At 32.8% G+C, this 15,208-nt stretch overlaps 1 protein-coding gene across 2 annotated transcripts in view; it reads left to right on the top strand.

The window, feature by feature from the left end:
- Positions 1-11,804, top strand: part of LOC110115961 (tetratricopeptide repeat protein 27 homolog) — a 31,984-nt gene extending 20,180 nt beyond the window's left edge. For both annotated transcript variants that reach the window (XM_028694920.1, XM_028694921.1), the window contains exons 6-21: positions 379-437; positions 3,275-3,364; positions 4,923-5,014; positions 5,105-5,203; positions 5,288-5,365; positions 6,313-6,397; positions 6,475-6,533; positions 6,652-6,721; positions 7,029-7,120; positions 7,600-7,662; positions 7,748-7,814; positions 8,096-8,359; positions 8,595-8,714; positions 10,389-10,541; positions 11,223-11,356; positions 11,436-11,804. In XM_028694920.1, coding sequence (XP_028550753.1) covers positions 379-437; positions 3,275-3,364; positions 4,923-5,014; positions 5,105-5,203; positions 5,288-5,365; positions 6,313-6,397; positions 6,475-6,533; positions 6,652-6,721; positions 7,029-7,120; positions 7,600-7,662; positions 7,748-7,814; positions 8,096-8,359; positions 8,595-8,714; positions 10,389-10,541; positions 11,223-11,318 — 1,487 coding nt within the window. In that variant the 3' untranslated portion in view covers positions 11,319-11,356; positions 11,436-11,804. The remainder of the gene's footprint in view (positions 1-378; positions 438-3,274; positions 3,365-4,922; positions 5,015-5,104; positions 5,204-5,287; positions 5,366-6,312; positions 6,398-6,474; positions 6,534-6,651; positions 6,722-7,028; positions 7,121-7,599; positions 7,663-7,747; positions 7,815-8,095; positions 8,360-8,594; positions 8,715-10,388; positions 10,542-11,222; positions 11,357-11,435) is intronic.
- The last annotated feature ends 3,404 nt before the right edge of the window (positions 11,805-15,208 follow it).

Below are 15,208 nucleotides of genomic sequence, written 5' to 3'. Positions count from 1 at the left end.
GTCTCCGTCTAATATTGTTTGATATGTCTAAGCTTTTGGGACATCCAATTTTAGTTTGGTCTAATTGTTTTTTCATACACATTATATTTTGTTGCTTAATTGGTTGTATTTTCAATTAATTAGTTTTATCTTTGAATGTGGTATTCATCATGCGGATGTATCATGCTTCCGATTTTCTTTTTTATTCTCCTAATAAGTTATACTGCTCGTCTTAGTTATTTACCTCTTAATGGAGATCAATGAATAGCAAAGAAAAGTGTTTCTTACTTCAATGGTTTCAACCACATTGTTTGCTTTTTAAATTCCTTGTGAATGTTTCTTTTTTGGCTTTTTGAATTTTGATACTTTTTGACATGTTTAATTTGATGTTGTTTTTAGGGTGGGAAATGGCCCCATATATAGAAGCTATCGATTCTCAAAGCCAGTCTTGTTTCATTGTAAGAATAAATGTTTCTCATCTTTTTTTTTCTCCTTTTCTAATGACTAAAGCGAGGATCATCTTTTTGCTTATCTATATCATGGCATTACTTTTAATGTTGATTTGATTTTTTTTTTATTGGGTGGTCGTATTTTAGGAGGGAGTTTGGACAAGGGGCTTCCAGATCCCGTTTTCAAGAAATAGGGATTTGAGTGTTTTCTTATTGTAATTGTTTTATGTATTGGTCAGATATTGAAGCCAATTACATAGTACTTTCTGGTGGAAGTTTTTGTTGTCTGAGCTTTGATCATAGAAGTCTTGTACTTATGGCGTGTTTGATCAGTCATAATTGAAAAGAAGTGGTACTTCTCACTACCAAAAATGATTTTTGTGCAAGTGAAATGGCATTTTCCACTTTTAACTGAGCTATGACCAAATGATAGGGTAAATAGATGGAAAACAAAATATTCGGCACTTTTGCTTCCGAACAACTCTATTCTTGCTTCTCTCATCTTCCTCTGCAACTTGGCAAATACCTGCAACCAAACAGGTGGTAATTATGGGCATCTAACTGGTGCTCGATCTGAGAGTGAGATTTAGTATAATTTAGTCTTTAGTTTTTGTGATGCAATGTAGATAAAAGTCAGATTCAATAAGACATCTACATTATTTTGTTAGGAGAATCAGGGAGTCCAGCCGTTAAACTGATTTGAGCAGTCTGATGAGGTTTGACTTCAACTCTTTTATGGCCAATGAAGAAGTGGAGTAAATGATCAAAATTATTTTTATATTTTTTAGGTATGTTCATTTTAGGCTCAAATTTTTTTAGGTGTTCAAACTAATCTCTCAACTCTTCAAGTCTAAATCAATTTGGTTCTATCATCAAGTTTGCCATTTATTTAAACTGAAACTGGTGGAGGAAAAATTTACATGAGGGTATTTTGGACTTTGTAGGGATCTTACCACTTAATATCAATTTAGACTAACAGGATTGACACTGAAAAGAATCTGAAATACCCTCTTTTAAAGCTTCCCTCCACTGAGACAGTCAAACAAAAGTCAAAGCTGTTAGTAGGGGTAAATTCATTCAAATTTTCTAAGTTGGTGGATTAAATTGAACGCTAGAAAAAGACATGAACTAAAATGAATGCACTTAAGAAGTCTAGGGACCATTTTGATTATTCATTTTGAATAAAGGTCTAGTTTGAGAATACTGTATAGACCATCCTATATGTCAACTATAATGTGTCTATATGGTAAACTAGTATTTATGTGTGGGTGGCGCTCTGGAAATTTTGTGGATATGCCATTCATATATGTACTCATATGTTTAATTGTAGTAAATTGCCGAAATTTGGAGCTGTCCATTGGGAGACTGTAGAAACATGCATGTTGCAGAAACAGACATATGGTGGCTGAGAGGATTAATTATGTTAAGTGTTATATGATTGGCCTTTATTGGTTGGCTAGAACATCTTTGGCATTAACTAAAAATGGCTGTGTACAAAAGACTTTGATATGCCTAGGTTCCAGTTTTGTTTTAGCCAGCATTATGTGTTGCATGTGATCGTTGGAATGCCTTGGGCATACACTGCGATAAATGAATATTATGAACTTTATAAAATGACTGCTATGTTATATGATTTGAATTGTTAGGTAACAACGAACACAATTATAACCAACTGAGTGTGGCAGAAATGAGTTTAGGAAATATTTATTGGCTGTGTGGTAAAATTAAGATAGTTTAAGAAATATTTATATGAAAAATGATGAGAGTAGCAACCTTTGAAGATGGAAACTAGAAAGGCGGTTTGACCATGCTCACTTTAGGGTAGAGATACATGACTGAATGTAGTAGGAAGATTAATAATGTTGACCCTTAATTGTGTAGTAAAGCCAATGATGATGATGATTTAGTTAAGCCTAAGCTATGATGGAATCATATTGATCGAGCTAAGCGAACTTAGTTAAACTGTAGTATCCCACAATTATCCCAAAATGTTCATATTACGGTTTAAACATAAGGTTTTCCTGGTTTCTGCTGTGTTTTGATTGAAATCTTTATGAAATTATAGTAAATAAAACTAGAATTTTAACTTATTGAAATCAGTAAGAATATGCCATGCTCATACAAAGACTATGGCTTTCATTTGTGGTCTTATAGGCAATATTTTAGTGACTGTTCATCTTTTTATTAATTAAACGATTCCTAATACAGAAAAGAATTATGTTCTGTAATCTGGATATGCAGTGACAGGAAGTATTTATGTTTATGTTTGATCTGTTCCTTGAATTATATAAACGATATCAGCCAAGTCTATTTTGAGTAGAGAATGAATTTTAACGACTCATTGTTCTCTACGTGATGCTAACAGTTATGGCATCAAAATAACATTAAAATAATAAATCGTTTATTTAGTTACTGTGAGCATTAAGCTTAATGATTACCAAACTCGTTAAGATTCAAATTTTTATCTAGCAATGACTTTACATGTTTGATGTAAAACCTTTCTATTATTTTATTTGTATTAGCTTATAGAAATTTTCAAGGGCTGTCCACGCATTATTTCTGGATGGCTGATCCTGATTCCTAATACCCTCTGGCTGTATATCTTGTTGCTGGTAGTTTTTCTCTCTCTAGACAAACACATGGTAGTTTTTATCTTGTGTTTATGCATTTCACTTATGTTGGTATGACTCTCCATTTGAACTCTATTGCTATATAACAAGTCTCGGTTAGATGGTTTTTAAGTTATATATGAGCATTATGGTTTTAAATTTTTTTTTTTTTTTTGTGAAGTTCCTTTCTGTTTTACTCCTTAGTATGAAAACTCATGCTACATTTTTTTTTTCTAGATTAAATACTCATGTGACATGCTACGCATTAGATGGGAGTCCACTCGCAATCGTACTAAACAACGGGCTTTATTGATGATGGAAAAACTGGTAAAGTAACATTAATAGAGCACTCATTGCTCTAGTGTTTATTTCCCATTTTATGCGGGCATTTATGTATCTTTCTGAATATCTGCATTCCTATACTTTCATCTTTCTTAAAATTTACAAAAGTATCGATCTTTTTTTTGCATTAATTTTTGCCGCTAGCGTAGAATGGACACACATAATTTATATATGTAAATTAATAACAAAAGTGTCAATCATTATCTACTACTCAGTTTATGGCTGGCATAAAATGACAGATAAATTATGACACTTATATTTGATTTAAGATTAAAAATATGATAACAACTCATGTAATTCTTTTGAAATTTAAATAGCTTTCTTCTAGAATTTTTGCGGTGACGCTTTTTATAGATATATATACATACATATATATGTGCACACAACTATATAATCACGCTCTATGTTTTTTATTTCAACGGATATAATTTAACGAGACAATGATGCAGGATATCTTAGGGTTTAAGTCTTGTAAATGTTATACACAAGCATAAAAATTATGCACCACAAAATTACTTACATCTCAAACATGTTATTTAAATAACTTTTTATTTCTTTAGATGAAAACTTAGAACACAAAAAATCCATGTATATAATAGTTTAACGATCTTCTACTAAGAATAATGTGTAGAAATCCAAAAACATAAAACTATACAATCAATTAAAAATCTTGCAATCATAGAAATATAGATTGTATCAAATTCGATGAGAAGCAATCACACATGTAAACAAATTTATTCTTGGCAAATAAAAATAGAGAAGGATAAAAGATCAATAAATGAATAGAGTCATACATCACACTTTTACAATGATATATCTTCTCCTGAAAATCTTCAGTCTCTCCCATGATCAATGAAAAGCTAGAAAGATTAATGCATCTAACTAGGGATGAGAATTTTCTCAAGTCGATTTAACCCAAAATCAGTTTGAAGTTTTATAAACCAGCACAAATTGTTTTAATTTCGAGCTTGCTTAGCTCAAATTAACCCAAATTTGAGCCAACTTGGTTTTGAATCTTTCTGGCTCAAAATCATCTATTTTTTTATTTTTAAAATTAAAAAATAACTAATGTTGTGATTATAATCATAACCCCTTGGGCACACAGAAGGCAACCTTATCATTACTTTAGGCCATTTATGTTCTTGTTGAAAGCAATACCATAGTCAGCAGGCCCTCAAGTTTTAGGAATTTTTTTAATTTGCTGGTGTGTACACTATGAACAACTTTTAGAAGAGATTTTATATCTTGAAAGGTGCTGTCATGCATCCATGAACCTGTTTCCCAATTGCTTATTTTGAAAGATGAGGATACAATATGTTTTCTTATGTCTTGAGCCAAGTTCCCTTCAAACCGTCTTTTATGCTTTGTAGATTGTTGTTTATTCTTCTGGCAGAGAGCTTCACATTTATTTTGAACTTTTTCAATCAATTAATGGTGTGATTCTTTATGCATGCCAGTTTTGCTGACTATTTCGTGTGATTAAATGAGAGATTTTGCTCCTCCGAGAATTTTTCTTTGATTTGATGTGCCTGAACATTCTTAGGTTGAAGCTGTTTATGAATCAGTTCCTGTGGTTGCTCAAAGGATCCAAGTAGCTTTTTGTGTGTATACACCGACTATATCAGCATTGAGGAAGTAATCATAGGACAAATTTTCTCATGATAGCCTTTTCTTTCAATAACACAATTTGCAATTTCTCTACTTCATTTTATACCAACTTTTCAGGGAATATGGTGAGCTATCTGTTGGGTGTGGTATGGTTGGAGAGGCACTAAAGATTTTTGAGGATCTTGAGCTATGGGACAATCTAATATATTGTTACCGGTATTAAATCTTATTCCTATTTTATTTGTAGGTCTTACATTTTGTTAAAGTAGGAGCTATAAATCTACTGTTTTACTCTTGCAGATTATTGGACAAAAAAGCAGCAGCTGTGGACCTTATTAATGCACGGCTCTGCGAAACTCCCACCGACCCAAAACTATGGTGAGCCAACTCAAAGAAAGCCTAATTTTGATTTTTTTTTTTTTTACTTTTTTTATATTGATCTTAATTATGTTTTTTGTATTGATGAACTATTCAGATAAATTGAATTTACAACTCAAATGTATTTTTACTTAGTTTAGGTGCAAAATCACAGAGCTCATCCCATTATATATGAAGTGCTATTGATAAGTTAATCAATGGGTAAAGGGTGGCAACTACTGTTATCTCTGCCAGGGATTAAGTAAGCCACTATATGCAACTCTTTCCAGGATTTAATGATAGTAATTTTTATACTTGTTTGAATCCAAGTAATTGTGGTTTGCTCAATTATGGCAAGTTAGATAACCATAGGCTTGCAGGGTTGGTGGGTTGTACGAGGCAGATAATGCTTAAGAAACTCATCATAAGTATTAAGCCATTGAAGCAATTTAGTCCTTGTTTTGTTACTGTATTAAGTATTGTATTTGGCATTCTTCCAATTTTGTAAAGTACATTTGGGAGAAAGCAAAGTTTGATCGGGTTATATGGCTAAATTGGCTATATCTAATCCAGATTTTGATTCTAGGAAGGCTTCTTTAGTTGCAATTCCTATTTAAAATTCGTTAGTATGTTGAATTAAGAGTAATTTTGTAGTTTCAGTCTGAGAAGACATCTGGAAAAGTAATTGCCATTCTGGAAACACAGAAAATGAAACATTTTATGATTTTGGTTGTGTGGGGTAAAATGTGAGTCATTTGGGCTGAAATTGATTACCTCAACTCCTACTTGATTTACAGTGGTCTTAGTATTTTAAACTCTTCCAGTTCGACAACTTTACTCTTTCAGCCATTATAAATCACTTGAACGTATTGTTTAGATTAACTTTGTAAGACCTATATTTGTAAATCTATGTTACAGTATTTTTTATTTTGTTCACTTGTGACCTCTTCTTCTGTAAAAAAATTCAGGTGTTCACTTGGTGATGTAACCACCAATGATGACTGTTACGAGAAAGCGCTTGAAGTATCAAATAATAAGTCTGCTCGAGCTATGGTGAATATTTGTTTTAAAATTTTAGATTGAATTTTTTCTTAGGGTTAAGTACCTTGTTCCAACTGCTATTTTTGCAGCGTTCTTTAGCTCGTAGTGCATACAACAAGGGTAACTACGAGATAGCTAAATCTCTATGGTATATTTCATTTTGAGGAAGGCATACTTTATTACAAAGCCTAATCTTAATTTTTATCTGCCTCTGTTAGAAACTTTTCAACCCTCAATGATTGTTTATTCTGCGATATTTTCTTCAGGGAATCTGCAATGGCAGTAAATTCTTTGTATCCGGATGGTTGGTTTGCGCTAGGTGCAGCTGCTTTAAAGGTTATCCTTCAATTTTATGCATCTTACTATACTTAAGTTGCCAGTGTTACACAATCTGGTGTTAGTGAGGATATGTTGCTCTTTTATTGATCTTGAAGAGCAGTTGATACTTGTAAAAGTTTTTACTCAAATCTCTTCAATCATTTTCTTACTTTGTCTTGCATTGTGTTTGATCTTTTTGTACTATAAGGCTCAGGCCTGTGTTGTGAATGTTATTAGATGTTTTCATTATTTGAGATAATTAACTTTATGCTGTCAGATTTTGCAAGTATAAAATGTGCTAAAGCTCAACATTTGAAACTTACAGGCTCGAGATATTGACAGAGCACTTGATGGGTTTACTCGTGCAGTGCAGCTGGATCCTGAAAATGGAGAAGCCTGGAATAACGTTGCTTGTTTGTATGCTCGTCACTTTCTACTTTTTTTAGTCTCCTTTTGTTATGTTGAATGCCTCAAGTTTTTTTTTTATTTACCAATGGTAAAATAGGTCCCAAAACAATGTATCTTGGATAGCCTGAAACCTTTATTGTCAAAATATTATGGTGTCTTTTAGTTCGAGTCATTTTCCTGTTATTTCATAGTACTGTAGTTGTTTATTTAAACTTACTAGTTATTAAGGTCTTACAAGTAAGAAAAAAGTGAAGGTGTGATGAAGTCTGATAAGGTAGAATCTTTGTTACTAGAAATGAGCAAATAATTGAAGGCATGATTGTTGTAATCAGAAATGAATGTATAAAGCAAGTTTATGATAATTTTGTTTAACAACAATGACTTCATTAACTGATTATATCCTTAATAAATGATTGATGGGTGAGTGCATGATTATCATTTCCAGTACCTTTTTTGGATTAACTTTTTAACTCAACTGAACTATTCAGGCATATGATCAATAAGAAAAGCAAAGCAGCTTTCATTGCTTTTAAGGAGGCATTGAAATTCAGGTTTCTGTCATTACTTTTCTGCTTGCTGAAGTCTGCCTCTTGATCGTAATATACATTGGATTAACTTATTAAAAACAACTTGCAGAAGGAGCAGTTGGCAGCTCTGGGAAAATTATAGCCATGTTGCTGTAGATATTGGCAACTTTCATCAAGTGAGTATTTTTTTATGGAGAACTCAATGTTGCCGGATGCCAATTTGGAAAAAAATGTTATTTTGATTAATTTACAGATATTCTATTGTAAGTTTCTAGTTTCAAGTATCTTGACTCTTTCAGTGGAAAAATATGTGCGTGTGTAACTGAGCTTCCTTTCTAGATGAAATATCTACAGCCATGTTTAGTAATATTGATTTACTTGGTACAAATTTAGTTTGTTTAATTGAACCCAACATAGAAATATGCTCTTTAGTGACGATAAACATTTTTTTCGTCAGGCACTTGAGGCAATAAAAATGGTACTCGACTTGTCATCAAATAAGAGAGTGGATATTGATTTGTTGGATAAGATTCTGGCAAAGATTGAAGAGTATACCTCTAGATCATCACCTTCTTTTCATGCTACTAAAGATCAAGATATATGTGCATCCCAAGAAGATTCAGATATGTATTATTGTGGAGATTCAGAAAATCTTGTTCCTGCGTTGGAAGGACGAGAGAAGGATTTGTTGGTGTCCATTATTGGCAATGTCCTGCAGCAGGTGCTCATGCTAGATGGTTTTTTTTTTCTCTCTATTTATTTTGTTTCAGTATTAGTTTTGTTGTTTGATCCTTCACACCATAATTCCCTAGTTCTATGTTCTGTATGCCTGTTGTGCCTACTCAGCATAATGGTTGGTCTTTTGATATGCTATGAGGTTCTTTACGGTCTCCTTGTTTTCTTCTGAAATTTTAATGTTAATTCGAATTCCAGTTGTCTAATGTCCTTTCATTTAGATCATTAAAAATGGTGGTGGTGGTGAAGAAATTTGGGGTCTATATGCAAGGTGGCACAAATTGGAAGGCAACCTCGCCATGTGTTCTGAAGCCCTTTTGAAGCAAGTTAGGGCGTATCAGGTATTTGATGATTTAAGTAATTCATCATTAGATAGTGCTATTAACTTTAACTTTTTTAGTTGTAATGGAATAAGGCCAATCAAGAATTCAGCAATAATTAACTGTCATCAGTCTTTTTTCCTCAGCATGGGGCTGATGTCCAAGCACAGCTTAAACTTATAGAAGAGTTTACAGGTTCAGTTTCTTCAATGGTTGAACCATATATCTGAAATAAATCCAACTTTAGAACGTTTTGCATTTGGAATTTGAATGAATTTAAGCTGGTTGTTGTTGTTGTTTTGGGCCAAAGTTAATGCCGTTATCATGTATTAAAAACAAATACCGTTATTCAGGTGACATGTGCTGTTGTTCATAGCCCTTCTTTAAACAAATTATTATAGGCTATTTTGTCTATGCATTTTATGTTACCCTAATAAATGAATGGGTAATGCTTCAAATGGAAGAAAATAAATAAAGTATGGTTATTTAGTGATGTGTATGTGCACTCTTGTATGTTTACATGGTAAAATGAGACCTACATGAGCCCTTGTTTCATCAACCAACAAAAACTGGCCTTCAGTTATCATCCAACCACTGCATCATCTATGGTTTGTTTTAATGAAGGCTTCACTTATTGCTGAAACACCCATGGGAAAAAAATCATCCCAAACAGTGGTCCTCTTTTGAATCCTAAACAGCAATGTTAGCTTCTTTAGATGAAGAAGTTGCTGATAGATTTTCACTTCCCTTACCCATTTTATTAGCCAATAGAGTTGATTTTGTTTGATGAGGAAAATAAAGCTGTAAATCAAAATAACATTGGATCGACTTGATTTTGATAGTAAGTGAATGACGAGCTTTGGCAATATGGGAAAGAAAAAGCTAATGGAGAGAAATTTTTAAGAGAAAATTTCGGGGATAGGAATTTTATGCAGGGTAATATGATGGTAGCCATAGAAAATTTCAATTCAGTATTAAAGATTATATATTTTGTTGACTCGCAGTCCCTATTCACGATAAAATGGATACAATTAAACGAGATCGCAACGATGATGAAACATGCAAAATTAAATGAAGATTGTGATCGCAGAAAGACATGCTCGATCCAATATAGAGCAGCCAATTCATCAACTCATTGTGCAGGTTAGAATCTACTAGGTCGAAATGGTGTAGTTTGTATGTTGAACCTAATACATGTGCTAGACTTAGTGAGCAAGTGGTCGTATGTGTGTGATTAGGGTGGGATTCTAATTAGGATGTTCACATTCGAATCATAGGGTGTGCATACTAGGGAGACTATTACAATGATCGTACCAGGGACACTCTAAGTCGATCAAGATGCGTGTGCAATGTTTAAACTTGAGTGCAACAAAAGTGAGGTCAATATTTGCATTTTTAATATGTATCAGGAAATTATAACATTGCAATGTCGAAGAACTTTTGAATAAACTCTTAAAAGGATTCACCTTTGAGAGATAACTTAGATTTTATTAGAGAGAACTCACAAGAAGCCACATTAGAGAAAATGAGAATTTGACTCTTAATAGAGAAAAATGATTCATGTAGCTTACCCCACATAGTGCGATAAAAGCTTGATGTTGTTATTGTTGTTGTTGAGTAAAATCCAGAAAATTTTAATTTTTGCATTTGTGAACTGGCAGATCTATTAACATTCATTTCGATTATTCTTTACAGGGTTCAGATCTATGGCATGACTTGGCACGGTTTAAGAAATTTGCTCAAGCCTCTTTGCGGCTTTGTGATGTTTACATGGAAATAGCTTCCTCCAATGGGGGCCGCCGGGAACTCTTCGCAGCTGAGATGCATTTAAGGAACTCTGTGAAGCAGGTGAGTAGATATTCTGTTGCACACTTGTTAGCTGTGAAACTCTTCAATTGCCCCCAAATAAGCACAAAAGAAGATGGTTTCAGACATGGGTTTTACAAATTAATACCAACTTATTGCCTCCCAAAATTTCTTCCCCAATGTGTTTTCAGCATCCATACTTAGGGGCTGTTTGGTATTGGATTGGATTTAATTTAGTAGGATTTAGTAAATCCTGTAAATCCGGATTTAGTAAATCCTCAGGCTGTTAAATCCTGAAAACTATTTAGTATGATAAATGTTAAATCCTGATATCCGGTTTGGCAACAGATTGTAGGATTTAAAACAGTTAGAGATTTAAAACAGTCAGAAGTCTCTCGTGGGAACATCACGGCACGGGAGTTGCAGGTGATATGCCGATCAACCGTAAATCTCGTTAAATCTGCGGAGGAATCGGATTAGGATTTACATGGATTTTCACGGATTTGCGGCGTAAATCCGTAAATCCAGGATTTACGTCGTCGCCGGATTTACAGTCATGCAAAATACTGTTTTGCTGGATTTAGTGTAAATCCGATACCAAACAGCCCCTTACATTCCACTTGTCGTTTGGAAGTCTTTCGGGGGTTTTAGTTCTCATTAATAGCCCAATTAAGAACTGTAGCACCTTATAAATTCGGAGAATAACCTAGTAGTAATTTGCAGGCGGTTAGCTTCTCAGATACAAAAGAATTCGCAGATCTTCAATCCTACCTTGTTGAAATAAGGAAACGGCTTGATACTCCTAACAACGTTTCTTAACTATTGAAAACTTCTGTACTGATCTCATAGTCAAAAAGGTATTATTTCACTTCCAATATTCCCATTAGCTAAAAATGATATTTTTGTAATTTCAAATTCTTTTTTGACTTATCGCAGGTATTCAAACTTACGGAAATGGTAATATTTATGAATATGAGATAGATCAGCTAAAAGAAGATCAGTATGGCCACTGATTTTTACAATTCCTGGCCGAATTCTTCAACGTAACATATTAGAGGTGGATTTCCACATTGGATTTGGACCATCTGATCCATTCTGAATGGCTAAGACTTGTTTCAAAATCAGAGTAATTCCAAACTGTACTGATTTCTTAAGTAAATCATAGCCATCCAAAGTGGACTGGATGGCTAGCAAAATGCAGTTGGCATGATAATTAGAGGTGATTAGAAATCCTGCCTCATCATCCTCTATGTTTCTAATGGGATTTGTGCTCATAAATCTCTATGATTGATAGAGCCTTATGAATTGATAGAGCCTTAAAAAAAAAAAAAAAAAAAATAGTCCCCATATAAAATAGAGGTGATTAGGTATTCTTCACATAGAATCTTATGAATTATTTATAATGAATTATTTATAAATTATGTAGAATTGATTCCAATTATGAAGCGGCTTGGTTTTTTATGCTACCTATATATATATATATATATATATATATATTAGTTATATTTATGTGAATAAGGTTTTATAAAGCAATCCGTACTTTATGTGAAACTTTTAATAGTCTTGTGCAGAAGTCATGATGCATGCGTTATACTGACTAATCCACCTGTTGCTGCTGAGTCCAACTATTTTCTTTCTTATAAATGTTGTTCTTTTCTTTCTGGTTCTGGGTGGTATAGGATTCTATACTTGTAACTATTTTGATTTGTTTGTGTAACCTTCTTCTTTAATACATGGGCTTTGGCCCCAAATTTTTCCAAAAAAAATTTGGTTTGTTAGATGTACTAAATGTTTTTCATTTCAGATGTTGGTATCAGATGAGTACTTGCAGGTGAAAATTATGTTTTTTAATAATAATTGTTTTATTTATTGTGTGAAAATAGATTATATATTTATATTTGAAGAAGTTTTGAGATGAGTTTTGGAGTAATGTTATTTGTTTATTACATGGACTGCCATTGTCACTCGTTTGGCTTCATTAAATTTGACTAAAAAAATAATTTCGAAATTAAAATATAGAGATTTATTTACCTGCCATCAAAAAATATTTCTTTATAAAACTTATATTTTTTTTAAATGAACTGTTTAATTTAGTTATTTTTATTTTTGCACGTTTTAAAATTATTACAAGATATACAATAGCGCACTACTTATATAGATAATAAAAAAGTATCTTTCTTTAAAGTTGTGGGTCCCACGCACCTGGTCGGTTCGTTTTATTCGCCGCCCGAGGACAGAAAAGCTGGCTTCTTCTTTTATAATGTTTTGTCCTCCGTGGTGGAGGCGCTGCGCGTTCGGAGGAGCGAACAGTGCGGAAAAAAAGGTACAAGGTTAATTTGACAGAAATGCCCTGCATATTTTCTTTGGATTCTGATACGCTGGTTGTGTTTCTATGAGTAGCAGATCGTATGCGACCGCCTTATAATTTGTTTCAATCGTTGTTTGTCAACTTTGTGACCTCGAGGTGGACGGCGACTGTATTCCAACTGCGTTACTTAGATTTTTTTTTTTTCCTTTCAAAAATATGATGTCATGGAGAAATTCTTGTTCGCGGAAAATATTCCTTTTGCTATCCGCTTTTTATTAGAATTATTGTGCGATCAAAAAAATTTTAAAAGTAGAATTTATTATTGTATCATTATATAAAATTTAAAATATGATTAAAAAATCATAAGATGTGCAATAATTTTAATGTTACTTACAAATAGTAAAAGTTGTTATTTGCAAGAATATATGTTTTCCTCAATTGAAGAGTATGGCTAACAAATTTTGGATACTTGTTATGATTTCAAAATATAAAAACTCCTAAATAAAAACAAATGCATAGAATTACATAGCTATGTTAAAAAATGACATGACCCGAAAGGCCGAAAACTCGAGTTGAACCTGGCCTGAATTTTTCGGGTTAGGATCAATTGTTTCAAGAATGGGTCGGATTCGGGTTCTGATTTTTGACTCGTTTTGAATTCCGGGTTGAGTTCGACATGTAACCCGATTTTGACATCTCTATAATTATATATAAAATCGAAAAGTGAAAAGCCTTACAAGTACTTGTGAAGAATATATATATAATAAAAAAAAGACTCATAATGTCAAACTTTGAAGAAGCCCATTGTGATAGTCAGGTTCCAAAAATATAAAGTAGTATTCAGATTCAATGAAAAATAGTCATAATAAACATAGATTTAAAGGGGGGGAAATATGATGCATGTAAATAGATGAGTTTAATGTGGATTTATCTGATTTATTATGATATTTCATATCGTCAAGCTTTTGCTCGTCAACTTTTGCAATCAAATGAAAAAAGAATAGGCTTCAAATGAAAAAAAAAAAAAAAAGAATAGGCGGGAGACTGAGCATCCACACAAACACAAAAAAAATAAAGAAAAATAATGAACATTTAAGGATTCTCATCGTGATGGTGTTGGAGTCAAGAGGAGAAGGATAGGCAATCGTTGTAGTAACATCACCATATATATAGTTAAAGTAGAAGTTGATGAAGCTATTAATCACATTACAAGAAAGTTAGGTTTTAGCGACGAAAAAATCTGTCGAAAAATTTGTTGTAAATTTCGGTTTGCGAGTGAAGTCCAGGGCGGAGAAGAGCGATTGAGAATAGGATTCACAAACGAAACGAATGCCCAATCAGTCGGTTAGATATGGTAGTTTGTGTCAGATTTACGATGGATTTACAGTGAAATTTTCGCCACAATTATGCCTAAAAAATAACTAATATTTTCATCACAAATCCATCACAATTAAAAAAAAAAAGGGTTGTACATAACCCAACCTTTAAACATAATTAAGAAAATGTTTACATTGCATAACAAACACCTTTTGAGCATTATAAACTTATTTTACATTACATTTAAAATACTTCTAAATTTTGGTATTTATAACCAAATAACCCTTAAATGTACCAAAAAGAGAGAAATTAAAAGGAGAAGTAAAAAAAGAGAAAAATAATCATCTTAAGCCTAAATAACTCAATCAAGATTGATGCTCATATTCACTCTAAACACTGATTAAGTAATTTTTGAAAAATGGCATAAATTAATTTTATTATTTGGGTGGAGAACATATTAAATTTTAAGGGTTTATATACATATCATCTTAATTCTTATACATTAATGTATCTCATACCTAAATTTTAATATTTTCTTATATAATAATTTAGCATCTTATTCACATCATAATATGCGTACGAAAAATTATACATTTACAAAAATTTTATGATATATATGTTAATCAATCTTAAATATTTCAGTGATGAAATTATTAAATAATACAAATTTATTATTATATTAATCCATATAAAAAATGTATTAAATTAAAATTCAACAAGTTCCAAATGCCCTCAAAACCGGCTTGACCGTCGTCATTATGACCGACCATCCGGAAATTTTAACCTGCACGTTCCACCAACCAAACCGTGGCTACAATTTCACACCTGCGGGCCCCATTTTTTTTCCATATTCTGTATCTTGGACAAGTCTATGGGGGCGTCATTACAAACGTTTTATGCGGCCTGCGCATCCAATGCTCAAATGACAAATCTACCCCCAAAACTACTTTCGTGTAGGAAGATTCCAACAAGGGTATATTTGTCAATCATTATTAAGAAAACGTGGGGGCCATTAGTCATTCGTATGTGGTGGGCTCACACCTTTCCAGCTGGTCCAATGAATCTAAAAGGTAAGCGTACCGAG

This window comes from Dendrobium catenatum, unplaced genomic scaffold (assembly GCF_001605985.2).
Source record: "Dendrobium catenatum unplaced genomic scaffold, ASM160598v2 fragScaff_scaffold_594, whole genome shotgun sequence".
Taxonomy (NCBI): Eukaryota; Viridiplantae; Streptophyta; class Magnoliopsida; order Asparagales; family Orchidaceae; genus Dendrobium; species Dendrobium catenatum.
This window is presented reverse-complemented; position numbering and strand designations above follow the sequence as displayed.